Source organism: Salmo salar, chromosome ssa03 (assembly GCF_905237065.1).
Source record: "Salmo salar chromosome ssa03, Ssal_v3.1, whole genome shotgun sequence".
Taxonomy (NCBI): domain Eukaryota; kingdom Metazoa; phylum Chordata; class Actinopteri; order Salmoniformes; family Salmonidae; genus Salmo; species Salmo salar.
In genome coordinates, this window is record NC_059444.1 from 99,750,707 (window position 1) to 99,767,107 (window position 16,401).

General features: G+C 45.7%; 1 protein-coding gene across 1 annotated transcript in view; it reads left to right on the forward strand.

Moving 5' to 3' along the window:
- The first annotated feature begins 5,561 nt into the window (after nt 1-5,561).
- Nucleotides 5,562-16,401, forward strand: part of nubp1 (nucleotide binding protein 1 (MinD homolog, E. coli)) — a 50,210-nt gene continuing 39,370 nt past the window's right edge. The window contains exons 1-7 of the mRNA XM_045715958.1: nt 5,562-5,672; nt 6,501-6,605; nt 7,067-7,200; nt 9,121-9,189; nt 12,352-12,384; nt 12,911-13,001; nt 13,188-13,342. Of these exons, the coding sequence (XP_045571914.1) occupies nt 5,642-5,672; nt 6,501-6,605; nt 7,067-7,200; nt 9,121-9,189; nt 12,352-12,384; nt 12,911-13,001; nt 13,188-13,342 (618 nt within the window). The 5' untranslated portion in view covers nt 5,562-5,641. The remainder of the gene's footprint in view (nt 5,673-6,500; nt 6,606-7,066; nt 7,201-9,120; nt 9,190-12,351; nt 12,385-12,910; nt 13,002-13,187; nt 13,343-16,401) is intronic.

Here is a 16,401-nt window from a genome sequence, read left to right on the forward strand (position 1 = left end):
ACTGGAGAGTTGATCTATCTCCAGCACCTCCTACTGTAGGGTTGATCTATCTACAGCACCTCCTACTGGAGAGTTGATCTATCTACAGCACCTCCTACTGGAGAGTTGATCTGTCTACATTACAGCACCTCCTACTGGAGGATTGATCTGTCTACATTACAGCACCTCCTACTGGAGGATTGATCTGTCTACAGCACCTCCTACTGGTGAGTTGATCTCTCTACAGCACCTCCTACTGGAGGGTTGATCTCTCTACAGCACCTCCTACTGGAGAGTTGATCTGTCTACAGCACCTCCTACTGGAGGGTTGATCTGTCTACAGCACCTCCTACTGGAGAGTTGATCTGTCTACACACCTCCTGCTGGAGAGTTGATCTGTCTACAGCACCTCCTACTGGAGAGTTGATCTGTCTACAGCACCTCCTACTGGAGGTTTGATCTGTTTACAGCCCCTCTACTGGAGGGTTGATCTGTCTACATTACAGCACCTCCTACTGGAGAGTTGATCTATCTACAGCACCTCCTACTGGAGGGTTGATCTATCTACATTACAGCACCTCCTACTGGAGGGTTGATCTATCTACATTACAGCACCTCCTACTGGAGAGTTGATCTATCTACAGCACCTCCTACTGGAGGGTTGATCTGTCTACATTACAGCACCTCCTACTGGAGGGTTGATCTGTCTACATTACAGCACCTCCTACTGGAGGGTTTATCTGTCTACATTACAGCACCCCCTACTGGAGGGTTGATCTGTCTACATTACAGCACCTCCTACTGGAGGGTTGATCTGTCTACATTACAGCACCTCCTACTGGAGAGTTGATCTGTCTACATTACAGCACCTCCTACTGGAGAGTTGATCTATCTACAGCACCTCCTACTGGAGAGTTGATCTGTCTACATTACAGCACCTCCTACTGGAGAGTTGATCTGTCTACATTACAGCACCTCCTACTGGAGAGTTGATCTGTCTACATTACAGCACCTCCTACTGGAGGGTTGATCTGTCTACATTACAGCACCTCCTACTGGAGAGTTGATCTGTCTACAGCACCTCCTACTGGAGAGTTGATCTGTCTACAGCACCTCCTACTGGAGAGTTGATCTGTCTACAGCACCTACTACTGGAGAGTTGATCTGTCTACAGCACCTCCTACTGGAGAGTTGATCTGTCTACAGCACCTCCTACTGGAGGGTTGATCTGTCTACATTACAGCACCTCCTACTGGAGAGTTGTTATGTCTACATTACAGCACCTCCTACTGGAGAGTTGATCTGTCTACATTACAGCACCTCCTACTGGATAGTTGATCTGTCTATCTACAGCACCTCCTACTGGAGAGTTGATCTCTATACATTACAGCACCTCCGACGGAGAGTTGATCTGTCTACATTACAGCACCTCCTACTGGAGAGTTGATCTGTCTACAGCACCTCCTACTGGAGAGTTGATCTATCTACAGCACCTCCTACTGGAGAGTTGATCTGTCTACAGCACCTCCTACTGGACAGTTGATCTGTTTACATTACAGCACCTCCTACTGGAGGGTTGATCTGTCTACATTACAGCACCTCCTACTGGAGAGTTGATCTGTCTATCTACAGCACCTTCTACTGGAGAGTTGATCTGTCTACAGCATCTCCTACTGGAGAGTTGATCTGTCTACATTACAGCACCTCCTACTGGAGAGTTGATCTATCTACAGCACCTCCTACTGGAGAGTTGATCTGTCTACATTACAGCACCTCCTACTGGAGGGTTGATCTGTCTACATTACAGCACCTCCTACTGGAAAGTTGATCTGTCCAGCTACAGCACCTCCTACTGGAGAGTTGATCTGTCTACAGCACCTCCTACTGGAGAGTTGATCTGTCTACATTACAGCACCTCCTACTGGAGGGTTGATCTGTCTACAGCACCTCCTACTGGAGAGTTGATCTATCTACATCACCTCCTACTGGAGAGTTGATCTGTCTACATTACAGCACCTCCTACTGGAGGGTTGATCAGTCTACAGCACCTCCTACTGGAGGGTTGATCTCTCTACAGCACCTCCTATTGGAGGGTTGATCTGTGTACATTACAGCACCTCCTACTGGAGGGTTGATCTTTCTACATTACAGCACCTCCTACTGGAGAGTTGATCTGTCTACATTACAGCACCTCCTACTGGAGAGTTGATCTGTCTACATTACAGCACCTCCTACTGGAGGGTTGATCTGTCTACAGCACCTCCTACTGGAGAGTTGATCTATCTACAGCACCTCCTACTGGAGGGTTGATCTGTCTACAGCACCTCCTACTGGAGGGTTGATCTGTCTACAGCACCTCCTACTGGAGTGTTGATCTGTCTACAGCACCTCCTACTGGAGAGTTGATCTGTCTACAGCACCTCCTACTGGAGAGTTGATCTGTCTACAGCACCTCCTACTGGAGAGTTGATCTGTCTACATTACAGCACCTCCTACTCGAGAGTTGATCTATCTACATTACAGCAACTCCTACTGGAGAGTTGATCTATCTACAGCACCTCCTACTGGAGAGTTGATCTCTCTACATTACAGCACCTCCTAATGGAGAGTTGATCTGTCTACATTACAGCACCTCCTACTGGAGAGTTGATCTATCTACATTACAGCACCTCCTAATGGAGAGTTGATCTGTCTACATTACAGCATCTCCTACTGGAGGGTTGATCTGTCTACATTACAGCACCTCCTACTGGAGGGTTGATCTGTCTACATTACAGCACCTCCTACTGGAGAGTTGATCTGTCTACAGCACCTCCTACTGGAGAGTTGATCTGTCTACATTACAGCACCTCCTACTGGAGGGTTGATCTGTCTACAGCACCTCCTACTGGAGGGTTGATCTCTCTACAGCACCTCCTACTGGAGGGTTGATCTGTCTACATTACAGCACCTCCTACTGGAGGGTTTATCTGTCTACATTACAGCACCTCCTACTGGAGAGTTGATCTGTCTACATTACAGCACCTCCTACTGGAGAGTTGATCTCTCTACAGCACCTCCTACTGGAGGGTTGATCTATCTACAGCACCTACTACTGGAGGGTTGATCTATCTACAGCACCTCCTACTGGAGGGTTGATCTATCTACATTACAGCACCTCCTACTGGAGAGTTGATCTCTCTACAGCACCTCCTACTGGAGAGTTGATCTATCTACAGCACCTCCTACTGTAGGGTTGATCTATCTACATTACAGCACCTCCTACTGGAGAGTTGATCTATCTACAGCACCTCCTACTGGAGAGTTGATCTATCTACAGCACCTCCTACTGGAGAGTTGATCTGTCTACATTACAGCACCTCCTACTGGAGGATTGATCTGTCTACATTACAGCACCTCCTACTGGAGGATTGATCTGTCTACAGCACCTCCTACTGGTTAGTTGATCTCTCTACAGCACCTCCTACTGGAGGGTTGATCTCTCTACAGCACCTCCTACTGGAGAGTTGATCTGTCTACAGCACCTCCTACTGGAGGGTTGATCTGTCTACAGCACCTCCTACTGGAGAGTTGATCTGTCTACAGCACCTCCTGCTGGAGAGTTGATCTGTCTACAGCACCTCCTACTGGAGAGTTGATCTATCTACAGCACCTCCTACTGGAGGATTGATCTGTCTACAGCACCTCCTACTGGAGAGTTGATCTGTCTACAGCACCTCCCTACTGGAGAGTTGATCTGTCTACAGCACCTCCTACTGGAGGTTTGATCTGTTTACAGCCCCTCTCCTGGAGGGTTGATCTGTCTACATTACAGCACCTCCTACTGGAGAGTTGATCTATCTACAGCACCTCCTACTGGAGGGTTGATCTATCTACATTACAGCACCTCCAACTGGAGGGTTGATCTATCTACATTACAGCACCTCCTACTGGAGAGTTGATCTATCTACAGCACCTCCTACTGGAGGGTTGATCTGTCTACATTACAGCACCTCCTACTGGAGGGTTGATCTGTCTACATTACAGCACCTCCTACTGGAGGGTTGATCTGTCTACATTACAGCACCCCCTACTGGAGGGTTGATCTGTCTACATTACAGCACCTCCTACTGGAGGGTTGATCTGTCTACATTACAGCACCTCCTACTGGAGAGTTGATCTGTCTACATTACAGCACCTCCTACTGGAGAGTTGATCTATCTACAGCACCTCCTACTGGAGAGTTGATCTGTCTACATTACAGCACCTCCTACTGGAGAGTTGATCTGTCTACATTACAGCACCTCCTACTGGAGAGTTGATCTGTCTACATTACAGCACCTCCTACTGGAGAGTTGATCTGTCTACAGCACCTTCTACTGGAGAGTTGATCTGTCTACATTACAGCACCTCCTACTGGAGAGTTGATCTGTCTACATTACAGCACCTCCTACTGGAGGGTTGATCTGTCTACAGCACCTCCTACTGGAGAGTTGATCTGTCTACATTACAGCACCTCCTACTGGAGAGTTGATCTGTCTACATTACAGCACCTCCTACTGGAGAGTTGATCTGTCTACAGCACCTCCTACTGGAGAGTTGATCTGTCTACATTACAGCACCTCCTACTGGAGGGTTGATCTGTCTACAGCACCTCAGCACTCAGACCCCCCCAACCCAAACTCAGTCCCCCCCCAACCCAAACTCAGACCCCCCAACCCAAACTCAGACCCCCCAACCCAAACTCAGTCCCCCCCAACCCAAACTCAGTCCCCCCCTACCCAAACTCGCCCCCCCAACCCAAACTCAGTCCCCCCCAACCCAAACTCAGTCCCCCCCAACCCAAACTCGCCCCCCCAACCCAAACGTTGACAGTAAAGAAATGACTGTGTTAAAATGTCACTTCTAAGGAGATATTCTATAGAGCCACACCAGTCATAATACCTCCAGACTGTTTAAAACAGTCAGTTATATTAGGATGTGACTCCACACACCCAGGGAGAGTCCTTTCTAACGCAGGGGACCCACCTTCTGGCTTTTTTTGTGCGCAATGACGCAACCTTGGTCTCTCCGCTACCGATCAGCTATTCCCTTATTTATTCACATTGAAAATGTACGCAGCTTTAAATGCTTTTTATGCGTGGAATGATTTCTAGTTAGCCTATTGCAGATCTGGACAAAAAAAAATAATAAATCCACCTACCTCTATGAATGGTGGATAAAGGGCAGGATTGACAGACTGGTGGTCTGTATTGACCTGTTGTATAGGAAAAGTCAGCCGGGGGGACAAAAGCGTAGTGGATAAGGGAAGTACCAAAAAAAACCTTGATATAGGAGAGATGCATGCAAGCAGATGAGGACATGTGGCAAGAATGGAAGAATATATAGTAAAACCAGCCAAAATAGTGAATGTAAACCAGGGGGAAAAAAACACACTACCCTCCCCCAAAAAATATTTACATTTTTTTTAACGAACCTCCCCTATTTTATAGTAGTGCGAGCTACAATGCAATACCCTTTAGGCTAGTTAGCTGTTGTGCAATTATTATAGTGTGTCTATTTTTTTTAATAGTTTAGTCTCTTGTTTAGTCAAAAGGTTTTGGCCATACTTGCGCGTATGCGGAACCTTTTGAGATGAGACGTGATTTCAGTCCGGACGAATATTCACAGCGCCACTGTAAACATGGCGGACATTCCGAGTGATGCGCCACAGCGTGAGTTTGGTTTTAAGTTCATTATAACAACACGCCAACCTTCAGACACCACGTTTATTATATGGGTTTTTAGCTTCTTATAGTGTTACTGTTAGATGTTTGTGAATGTCAAGTTTGTTGTCGCCTTTTAACGAAGAATAGTTTGTCTGAAAGTTAGCTGTTAGCCGGTTAGCATAGCTGCCTGTCATAAGTTAAGGGGGACACACTTTTTCACCGCACTTCGATACAAAGGGATTTTCCTAACCTGCTACAAAAAAGTCATTTCGGTGTCAGAAGTGCCGTGAAAATGGTTTCCCGTAAGACAACAGATGGCGCAGTTAGCTAGCCAGCCAGCCAGCCCAGTTTACAAACCAGTTTGACAGATCAATTTAGCAGTCTTTTTGTAATGGCAGTGTCAACGCTATGTGTCATTTTCATAATTTCATGTACATTTTTAAGTAAATCGTTCAAATCTTCTCAGTTTAATAGTTGCGATAATGGTATTATTCGGATTATTACAACGCATTGTGTCTTAGTCTACACAGGAAGCCTGTCTGTCCATAGTGCAGGTGGTCGGGTTGGATCGGCTGGCTACTCTCTTAGCATAAACTGTATCACATGACCTGTCAGAAACATAGCAGACAGGGTCTGTCTAATAAACTATAATATCTTTGTTCAATGGATCTCTGTTTTAACTCATCCAGTCACAGGCAGATTAGTGAACAAAGAATCAAGTATTTTCTACATATTCAATCGGGACACTTTTTGTTTTATTTATATTGATATTATCTGATTGGTCAGGTGGTTGTTGTTTTGATGTATCGACTGATTGGTTGTATTGGTTGTCAGACTGCCCCGGTACGGCCAGTGAGCAGGCAGGGAAGACGTCAGCATGTCAGGGTTGTCCCAACCAGAACCTCTGCTCCTCTGGAGCCACTAAAGCACCGGACCCAGGTAACACTCAGTCTGTCTGTCTCACTGTGTCTGTTCTGTAGAGCCTGACCTTGATCTGGTCAATAACACCACTGCTGATTAGTCTGCTGCGATTCCTTGTTTTCAATGTGTGTTTAATGTCTGTCTCTCTCTCTCCCCCCTCTGTCTGTCTCTCTCTCCCCCTCTGTCTGTCTCTCTCTCCCCCCTCTGTCTGTCTCTCTCTCCCCCCCTCTGTCTGTCTCTCTCTCCCCCCCTCTGTCTGTCTCTCTCTCCCCCCTCTGTCTCTCTCTCTCCCCCTCTGTCTCTCTCTCTCCCCCTCTGTCTGTCTCTCTCCCACCCTCTGTCTGTCTGTGTCTCCCCCTCTGTCTGTCTCTCTCTCCCCCTCTCGGTCTGTCTCTCTCCCCCTCTGTCTGTCTCTCTCTCCCCCTCTGGTCTGTCTCTCCCACCCTCTGTCTCTCCCTCCCCTCCCTCCTTCCCTGCAGCCATAGAGGAGATAGCAGAGAAGATGTTAACAGTGAAACATAAGATCTTGGTCCTGTCAGGGAAAGGAGGAGTAGGGAAGAGTACCTTCAGCGCACATCTGGCCCACGCACTGGCTAGTGACGCCACTAAAGAGGTAACACTTCAACCTCTCTCTCCCTCTCTATCTCTCTGTTCTCTACTCGTTTGCGCTCTCTCTGCCTTTCCCCTCTCTCCCCCTCTCTTTGCCCTCTCTCTCTCTCTCTCTCGTGTGTGTACTGTGGGAAGGTCACGCAGATAGCTGACGACAGTTGGTGTGATCAGACAGACGCTATGTGCTGTGCTTCTCCTCTGTGTGATCAGACCCCGTAGTCCCATTAAAACACTCTCTCACTGTCTCTACCTGGTGAAGGAGCACGTAGTCCCATTAAAACACTCTCTCACTGTCTCTACCTGGTGAAGGAGCACGTAGTCCCATTAAAACACTCTCTCACTGTCTCTACCTGGTGAAGGAGCACGTAGTCCCATTAAAACACTCTCTCACTGTCTCTACCTGGTGAAGGAGCACGTAGTCCCATTAAAACACTCTCTCACTGTCTCTACCTGGTGAAGGAGCACGTAGTCCCATTAAAACACTCTCTCACTGTCTCTACCTGGTGAAGGAGCACGTAGTCCCATTAAAACACTCTCTCACTGTCTCTACCTGGTGAAGGAGCACGTAGTCCCATTAAAACACTCTCTCACTGTCTCTACCTGGTGAAGGAGCACGTAGTCCCATTAAAACACTCTCTCACTGTCTCTACCTGGTGAAGGAGCACGTAGTCCCATTAAAACACTCTCTCACTGTCTCTACCTGGTGAAGGACCACGTAGTCCCATTAAAACACTCTCTCACTGTCTGTACCTGGTGAAGGACCCCGTAGTCCCATTAAAACACTCTCTCACTGTCTCTACCTGGTGAAGGAGCACGTAGTCCCATTAAAACACTCTCTCACTGTCTCTACCTGGTGAAGGACCACGTAGTCCCATTAAAACACTCTCTCACTGTCTCTACCTGGTGAAGGAGCACGTAGTCCCATTAAAACACTCTCTCACTGTCTCTACCTGGTGAAGGAGCACGTAGTCCCATTAAAACACTCTCTCACTGTCTCTACCTGGTGAAGGAGCACGTAGTCCCATTAAAACACTCTCTCACTGTCTCTACCTGGTGAAGGAGCACGTAGTCCCATTAAAACACTCTCACTGTCTCTACCTGGTGAAGGCTGAGGGTGTGTAGTGGAGGAGGGTTGACTGATGCCCCTTAGCTTCTATCTAGTTTTGTTACTTCCTCAGAGAGAGGGAGAGCAACGCCAGAGGTTTGCACTGCTGGCGTGGGGAGTGATTTAACCGTAACACAGCTTTATGGACGTCCTCTGTGTTTCCAGGGGACCGTTAACCCGCCCTAAGGTCGATGTCCTCTGGCATGGGGAAACCTTTGTTTACCAAGTGAATGAAAGAAAACAAAGATGACAACATTAACAGTAAACATTAGAGAGAATAACAATGTTTAAAATGTATTGTTAGGGGTTAAGAAACATTGTAAAACATTTAAAATGTATTGTTAGCGTTTTAAGAAATGTAGTAGGACATTTTAATGTTTTATATAAGCTATTTCCAGTGTTCTCTCTGTCTCTCTGATGACCATAACAGCTGGAGTCATCCTGACCAGTGGCGGTGACCTGTTAGTTGTCAGTACTATGAAAAACACCAGCCTGCAACCAGTCTGTTCAGCTAACATACCACTCAGTCTGTGTCATCGTCAAAACAAAACCTTTTCGGTATGAACGTGATCTCAGTGCTTTTGTCTCCCTCTGATGGTCACAGGCTGAAAGTTCACTGCTGTAGCTCGACTCAGTGCTGCCTCTCTGTGGCCAGACGAGGGTACGACAGCTGGATAACGTGTTTAGCACACTGGCTAAGAGATACCAGCTAACTTTGCAGTGTGTTGACTGGAGAACATGTTCCCACACCCTAACTTCTGTGTGTGTGTGTGTGTGTGTGTGTGTGTGTGTGTGTGTGTGTGTGTGTGTGTTTTCCAGGTTGCCCTTCTAGATGTTGACATCTGTGGTCCATCTATCCCCAGGATCATGGGTGTGGAGGGAGAACAGGTAGGATATGTAGCCCTGTAGTCTCTGGCTCTCCTAGTGTTGTAGATCAGATAGTGATCGGATCATGATAACCACATGTTAAGGCAAAGGTGTAAACGTGGCGAGAGAGAGAGACCAGCGGTGGAAAAAATACCCAATTATAGATGAGTAAAAGAATAGATACCTTAATAGAAAATACCTCAAGTAAAAGTGAGTGTCCCAGTAAAATACTACTTGAGTAAATGTATTTGGTTTTAAATATACTGAAGTATCAAAAGTAAAAGTATAAATAATTTCAAATTCCTTTTATTAAACAAACCAGATGGCACAATTAAAAAAAAAAAAATCTTTTTAAATTGACGCATAGCCAGGGGTCACACTCCAACACTCAGACATAATTTACAAACAAAACATTTGTCTTTAGTGAGTCCTCCAGATCAGAGGCAGTAGAGATGACCAGGGATGTTCTCTGTTTAGTGAGTCCTCCAGATCAGAGGCAGTAGGGATGACCAGGGATGTTCTCTGTTTAGTGAGTCCTCCAGATCAGAGGCAGTAGGGATGACCAGGGATGTTCTCTGTTTAGTGAGTCCTCCAGATCAGAGGCAGTAGGGATGACCAGGGATGTTCTCTGTTTAGTGAGTCCTCCAGATCAGAGGCAGTAGAGATGACCAGGGATGTTCTCTGTTTAGTGAGTCCTCCAGATCAGAGGCAGTAGAGATGACCAGGGATGTTCTCTGTTTAGTGAGTCCTCCAGATCAGAGGCAGTAGGGATGACCAGGGATGTTCTCTATTTAGTGAGTCCTCCAGATCAGAGGCAGTAGAGATGACCAGGGATGTTCTCTGTTTAGTGAGTCCTCCAGATCAGAGGCAGTAGAGATGACCAGGGATGTTCTCTGTTTAGTGAGTCCTCCAGATCAGAGGCAGTAGAGATGACCAGGGATGTTCTGTTTAGTGAGTCCTCCAGATCAGAGGCAGTAGGGATGACCAGGGATGTTCTCTGTTTAGTGAGTCCTCCAGATCAGAGGCAGTAGAGATGACCAGGGATGTTCTCTGTTTAGTGAGTCCTCCAGATCAGAGGCAGTAGAGATGACCAGGGATGTTCTCTGTTTAGTGAGTCCTCCAGATCAGAGGCAGTAGAGATGACCAGGGATGTTCTCTGTTTAGTGAGTCCTCCAGATCAGAGGCAGTAGGGATGACCAGGGATGTTCTCTGTTTAGTGAGTCCTCCAGATCAGAGGCAGTAGAGATGACCTGGGATGTTCTCTGTTTAGTGAGTCCTCCAGATCAGAGGCAGTAGAGATGACCAGGGATGTTCTCTGTTTAGTGAGTCCTCCAGATCAGAGGCAGTAGGGATGACCAGGGATGTTCTCTGTTTAGTGAGTCCTCCAGATCAGAGGCAGTAGAGATGACCAGGGATGTTCTCTGTTTAGTGAGTCCTCCAGATCAGAGGCAGTAGGGATGACCAGGGATGTTCTCTGTTTAGTGAGTCCTCCAGATCAGAGGCAGTAGGGATGACCAGGGATGTTCTCTGTTTAGTGAGTCCTCCAGATCAGAGGCAGTAGGGATGACCAGGGATGTTCTCTGTTTAGTGAGTCCTCCAGATCAGAGGCAGTAGAGATGACCAGGGATGTTCTCTGTTTAGTGAGTCCTCCAGATCAGAGGCAGTAGGGATGACCAGGGATGTTCTCTGTTTAGTGAGTACTCCAGATCAGAGACAGTAGGGAGGACCAGGGATGTTCTCTGTTTAACGAGTACTTTTGGGTGTCAGGGAAAATCTATGGAGTAAAAAGTACATCATTTTCTTTAGGAATGTAGTGAAGTAAAAATATTAAAATATAATAAAGTACAGATGCTCCCAAAAAAACGACTTAAGTAGTACTTTAAAGTATGTTTTACTCAATTACTTAAATACCACTGCATATTTGTGAATAAATAGTCAAGTATGATCACATTTATAGTAAAATAAATGCCGCAGTAGCTGTTTTTCAAAGTATTTCTGCCATAGCTGGTAAATTAATAGCACAAGTCAAAGAACTACACATCTTAAATAAGCCTATTCCACCTCACGCTGCAACACTTCCTGGTTGGGGGCTGTGGGCACGTCAAGAGCAGAGTGAAATATTCATATTTTAGAAGTGTGGGCATGCAAGTTCATCTAATTTACTTGAAAAGAAAGTCAACTGAATTGAGACTTTATCCTCGTGTTTCTTGGTCTATTTACATTGTTTAGTTTACAAGCTAGGACGTTTTTCCAAAATGTTTGAGTTTCAACTGTTAAGAGAAGAGAAGACAACACTTGTACTAGTCATGAAAGTCATGTTACCATGGTAACCTGCTGCCCTTAAAGGGGAAAATATCCCATATATTTTTTGTTTATAAAAAAATATAATTTTTCAGTTTTTTTCAAAAGTTGGTCTAATTTATACCAAACTATAATATAAACTCAACATTGTAAAGTGTTGGTCCCATGTTTCATGAGCAGAAATAAAATAACACAGAAATAACACAGTCGGTTGTGAGGCCGGTTGGACGCACTGCCGAATTCTCTAAAACGACGTTGGAGGCGGCTTATGGTAGAGAAATGAACATTTTAAAATGCTCTGGTGAACTTTCCTGTAGTCAGCATGCCGATTGTAATGATCACGCTGTTTTAATCAGCTTCTTGATATATCACACCTTTTCTTGGTGGATGGATTATCTTGGTAAAGGAGAAATGCTCACTAACAAGGGATGGAAAGAAATGTTGTGCAGAACATTTGACAGAAATCAGCTTGTACACACAGTATGGAACATTTCTGGGATCTTTTATTTCAGCTCATGAAACATGGGGCCAACACTTTACAATGTTGTGTGTTTTATATTTCTGTTCAGTGTATAAAGTTGGCTCATGATCTCTCTGTCTGTGTCTGTCTGTCTGTCTGTGTCTGTCTGTCTGTCTGTCTGCCTGTGTCTGTCTGTCTGTGTCTGTGTCTCTGTGTCTGTCTGTGTCTCTGTGTCTCTGTGTCTCTGTCTGTCTGTCTGTCTGTCTGTCTGTCTGTCTGTCTGTCTGTCTGTCTGTCTGTCTGTCTGTCTGTCTCTCTCTCTGTCTCTGTCTCTGTCTCTGTCTCTGTCTCTCTCTGTCTGTCTCTGTCTCTCTGTCTGTCTCTGTCTCTCTCTGTCTGTCTGTCTGTCTCTCTGTCTGTAGGTCCATCAGAGTGGTTCTGGCTGGTCTCCTGTGGTGAGTCTGTCTTCAATAGAATACTGTGTTTATAGTTTGACTGTTAAACCAGGGTCTCCTTGTAAAAGAGGTCTACTCACCTCAATGGGACTTCCTGGACACATGGAAGGAACATGTTTAAAGTCAAACCAGATTCATGTAGGGTGTCCAGAGAGGTGGAAAACACACTGTGGTGATGACATCACTTCCTTATGTTATAAGGAAGTGAAGTTTACCAAGACGAAGAGGATTATTCTGAATGGTTCAATGTTTTTCTTTCCTTTTAATATATATACCTTTATTAGTTATGTTCTGTGTTCCAGTACGTAGAGGATATCCTGTGTGTGTGTGTGTGTGTGTGTGTGTGTGTGTGTGTGTGTGTGTGTGTGTGTGTGTGTGTGTGTGTGTGTGTGTGTGTGTGTGTGTGTGTTCCAGTATGTAGAGGATAACCTGTGTGTGTGTGTGTGTGTTCCAGTATGTAGAGGATAACCTGTGTGTGTGTGTGTTCCAGTATGAAGAGGATAACCTGTGTGTGTGTGTGTTCCAGTATGTAGAGGATAACCTTGCGGTCATGTCTATTGGCTTCCTACTCAGCAGTCCTGATGACGCTGTTATCTGGAGAGGACCCAAGAAGAACGGTAAACAGTGTGTGTGTGTTTAGCCGCTGTCTGACCTCAAGGGCACTTCCTGGATAAATAAAGATGAAATTAAAGGCTATATTTATAAAATATAAATCAAGTGTGAATAATGACATGATGTGGACTTTCATTGGTTATTGTCTGTGAGGCTGCTCTCTGATTGGCTGTGCTGTACTTCCCTGTCAGGGATGATCAAACAGTTCCTGCGTGATGTTGATTGGGGGGAACTGGATTACCTCATCGTGGACACGCCCCCCGGGACCTCTGACGAGCACCTGTCTATCGTCCAGTACCTTAGCTCCGCCCGCATCGACGGAGCCGTCATCGTCACCACCCCGCAGGTAACTACGGCAACTACGGCTCACTATAGCAACTGGGTAACTACGGCAACTACGGCTCACTATAGCAACTGGGTAACTACGGCAACTACAGCTCACTATAGCAACTGGGTAACTACGGCAACTACGGCTCACTATAGCAACTAGGTAACTACGGCAACTACGGCTCACTATAGCAACTGGGTAACTACGGCAACTACGGCTCACTATAGCAACTGGGTAACTACGGCAACTACGGCTCACTATAGCAACTGGGTAACTACGGCAACTACGGCTCACTATAGCAACTGGGTAACTACGGCAACTACGGCTCACTATAGCAACTGGGTAACTACGGCAACTACGGCTCACTATAGCAACTGGGTAACTACGGCAACTACGGCTCACTATAGCAACTGGGTAACTACGGCAACTACGGCTCACTATAGCAACTAGGTAACTACGGCAACTACGGCTCACTATAGCAACTGGGTAACTACGGCAACTACGGCTCACTATAGCAACTGGGTAACTACGGCAACTACGGCTCACTATAGCAACTAGGTAACTACGGCAACTACGGCTCACTATAGCAACTGGGTAACTACGGCAACTACGGCTCACTATAGCAACTGGGTAACTACGGCAACTACGGCTCACTATAGCAACTCGGCAACTACGGCTCACTATAGCAACTAGGCAACTACGGCTCACTATAGCAACTGGGTAACTACGGCAACTACAGCTCACTATAGCAACTGGGTAACTACGGCAACTACGGCTCACTATAGCAACTGGGTAACTACGGCAACTACGGCTCACTATAGCAACTAGGTAACTACGGCAACTACGGCTCACTATAGCAACTGGGTAACTACGGCAACTACGGCTCACTATAGCAACTGGGTAACTACGGCAACTACGGCTCACTATAGCAACTGGGTAACTACGGCTCACTATGGCTCACTATAGCAACTAGGTAACTACGGCTCACTATAGCAACTGGGTAACTACGGCAACTACGGCTCACTATAGCAACTGGGTAACTACGGCAACTACGGCTCACTATAGCAACTGGGTAACTACGGCAACTACGGCTCACTATAGCAACTGGGTAACTACGGCTCACTATAGCAACTGGGTAACTACGGCTCACTATAGCAACTGGGTAACTATGGCAACTACGGCTCACTATAGCAACTAGGTAACTACGGCAACTACGGCTCACTATAGCAACTAGGTAACTACGGCAACTACGGCTCACTATAGCAACTAGGTAACTACGGCAACTACGGCTCACTATAGCAACTAGGTAACTACGGCTCACTATAGCAACTAGGCAACTACGGCTCACTATAGCAACTAGGTAACTACGGCAACTACGGCTCACTATAGCAACTAGGTAACTACGGCAACTACGGCTCACTATAGCAACTAGGTAACTACGGCAACTACGGCTCACTATAGCAACTAGGTAACTACGGCTCACTATAGCAACTAGGCAACTACGGCTCACTATAGCAACTAGGTAACTACGGCTCACTATAGCAACTAGGTAACTACGGCTCACTATAGCAACTAGGTAACTACTATAGCAACTAGGTAACTACGGCTCACTATAGCAACTAGGTAACTACGGCTCACTATAGCAACTAGGCAACTACGGCTCACTATAGCAACTAGGTAACTACGGCTCACTATAGCAACTAGGTAACTACGGCTCACTATAGCAACTAGGTAACTACGGCTCACTATAGCAACTAGGTAACTACGGCTCACTATAGCTACTAGGTAACTACGGCTCACTATAGCAACTAGGTAACTAGGGCTCACTATAGCAACTAGGTAACTAGGTAACTACGGCTCACTATAGCAACTAGGTAACTACGGCTCACTATAGCAACTAGGTAACTACGGCAACTACGGCTCACTATAGCAACTAGGTAACTACGGCTCACTATAGCAACTAGGTAACTACGGCTCACTATAGCAACTAGGTAACTACGGCAACTACGGCTCACTATAGCAACTAGGTAACTACGGCTCACTATAGCAACTAGGTAACTACGGCTCACTATAGCAACTAGGTAACTACGGCAACTACGGCTCACTATAGCAACTAGGTAACTACGGCTCACTATAGCAACTAGGTAACTACGGCTCACTATAGCAACTAGGTAACTACGGCAACTACGGCTCACTATAGCAACCAGGTAGTTTATATATATATATATATATATATATATACGGATTTGTTTTGACCTTTGCTGTCTGATTTATAGCTGGCGGTCAGATCAATCATTAAGCACTGACTGTCTGATTAGATTAGGTTGTTATGACTGGGTAGTCTAAACCAGGACTTTATCCTGTCTGATTAGATTAGGTTGTTATGACTGGGTAGTCTAAACCAGGACTTTATCCTGTCTGATTAGATTAGGTTGTTATGACTGGGTAGTCTAAACCAGGACTTTATCCTGTCTGATTAGATTAGGTTGTTATGACTGGGTAGTCTAAACCAGGACTTTATCCTGTCTGATTAGATTAGGTTGTTATGACTGGGTAGTCTAAACCAGGACTTTATCCTGTCTGATTAGATTAGGTTGTTATGACTGGGTAGTCTAAACCAGGACTTTATCCTGTCTGATTAGATTAGGTTGTTATGACTGGGTAGTCTAAACCAGGACTTTATCCTGTCTGATTAGATTAGGTTGTTATGACTGGGTAGTCTAAACCAGGACTTTATCCTGTCTGATTAGATTAGGTTGTTATGACTGGGTAGTCTAAACCAGGACTTTATCCTGTCTGATTAGATTAGGTTGTTATGACTGGGTAGTCTAAACCAGGACTTTATCCTGTCTGATTAGATTAGGTTGTTATGACTGGGTAGTCTAAACCAGGACTTTATCCTGTCTGATTAGATTAGGTTGTTATGACTGGGTAGTCTAAACCAGGACTTTATCCTGTCTGATTAGATTAGGTTGTTATGACTGGGTAGTCTAAACCAGGACTTTATCCTGTCTGATTAGATAGGTTATTATGACTGGGTAGTCTAAACCAGGACTTTATCCTGTCTGATTAGATAG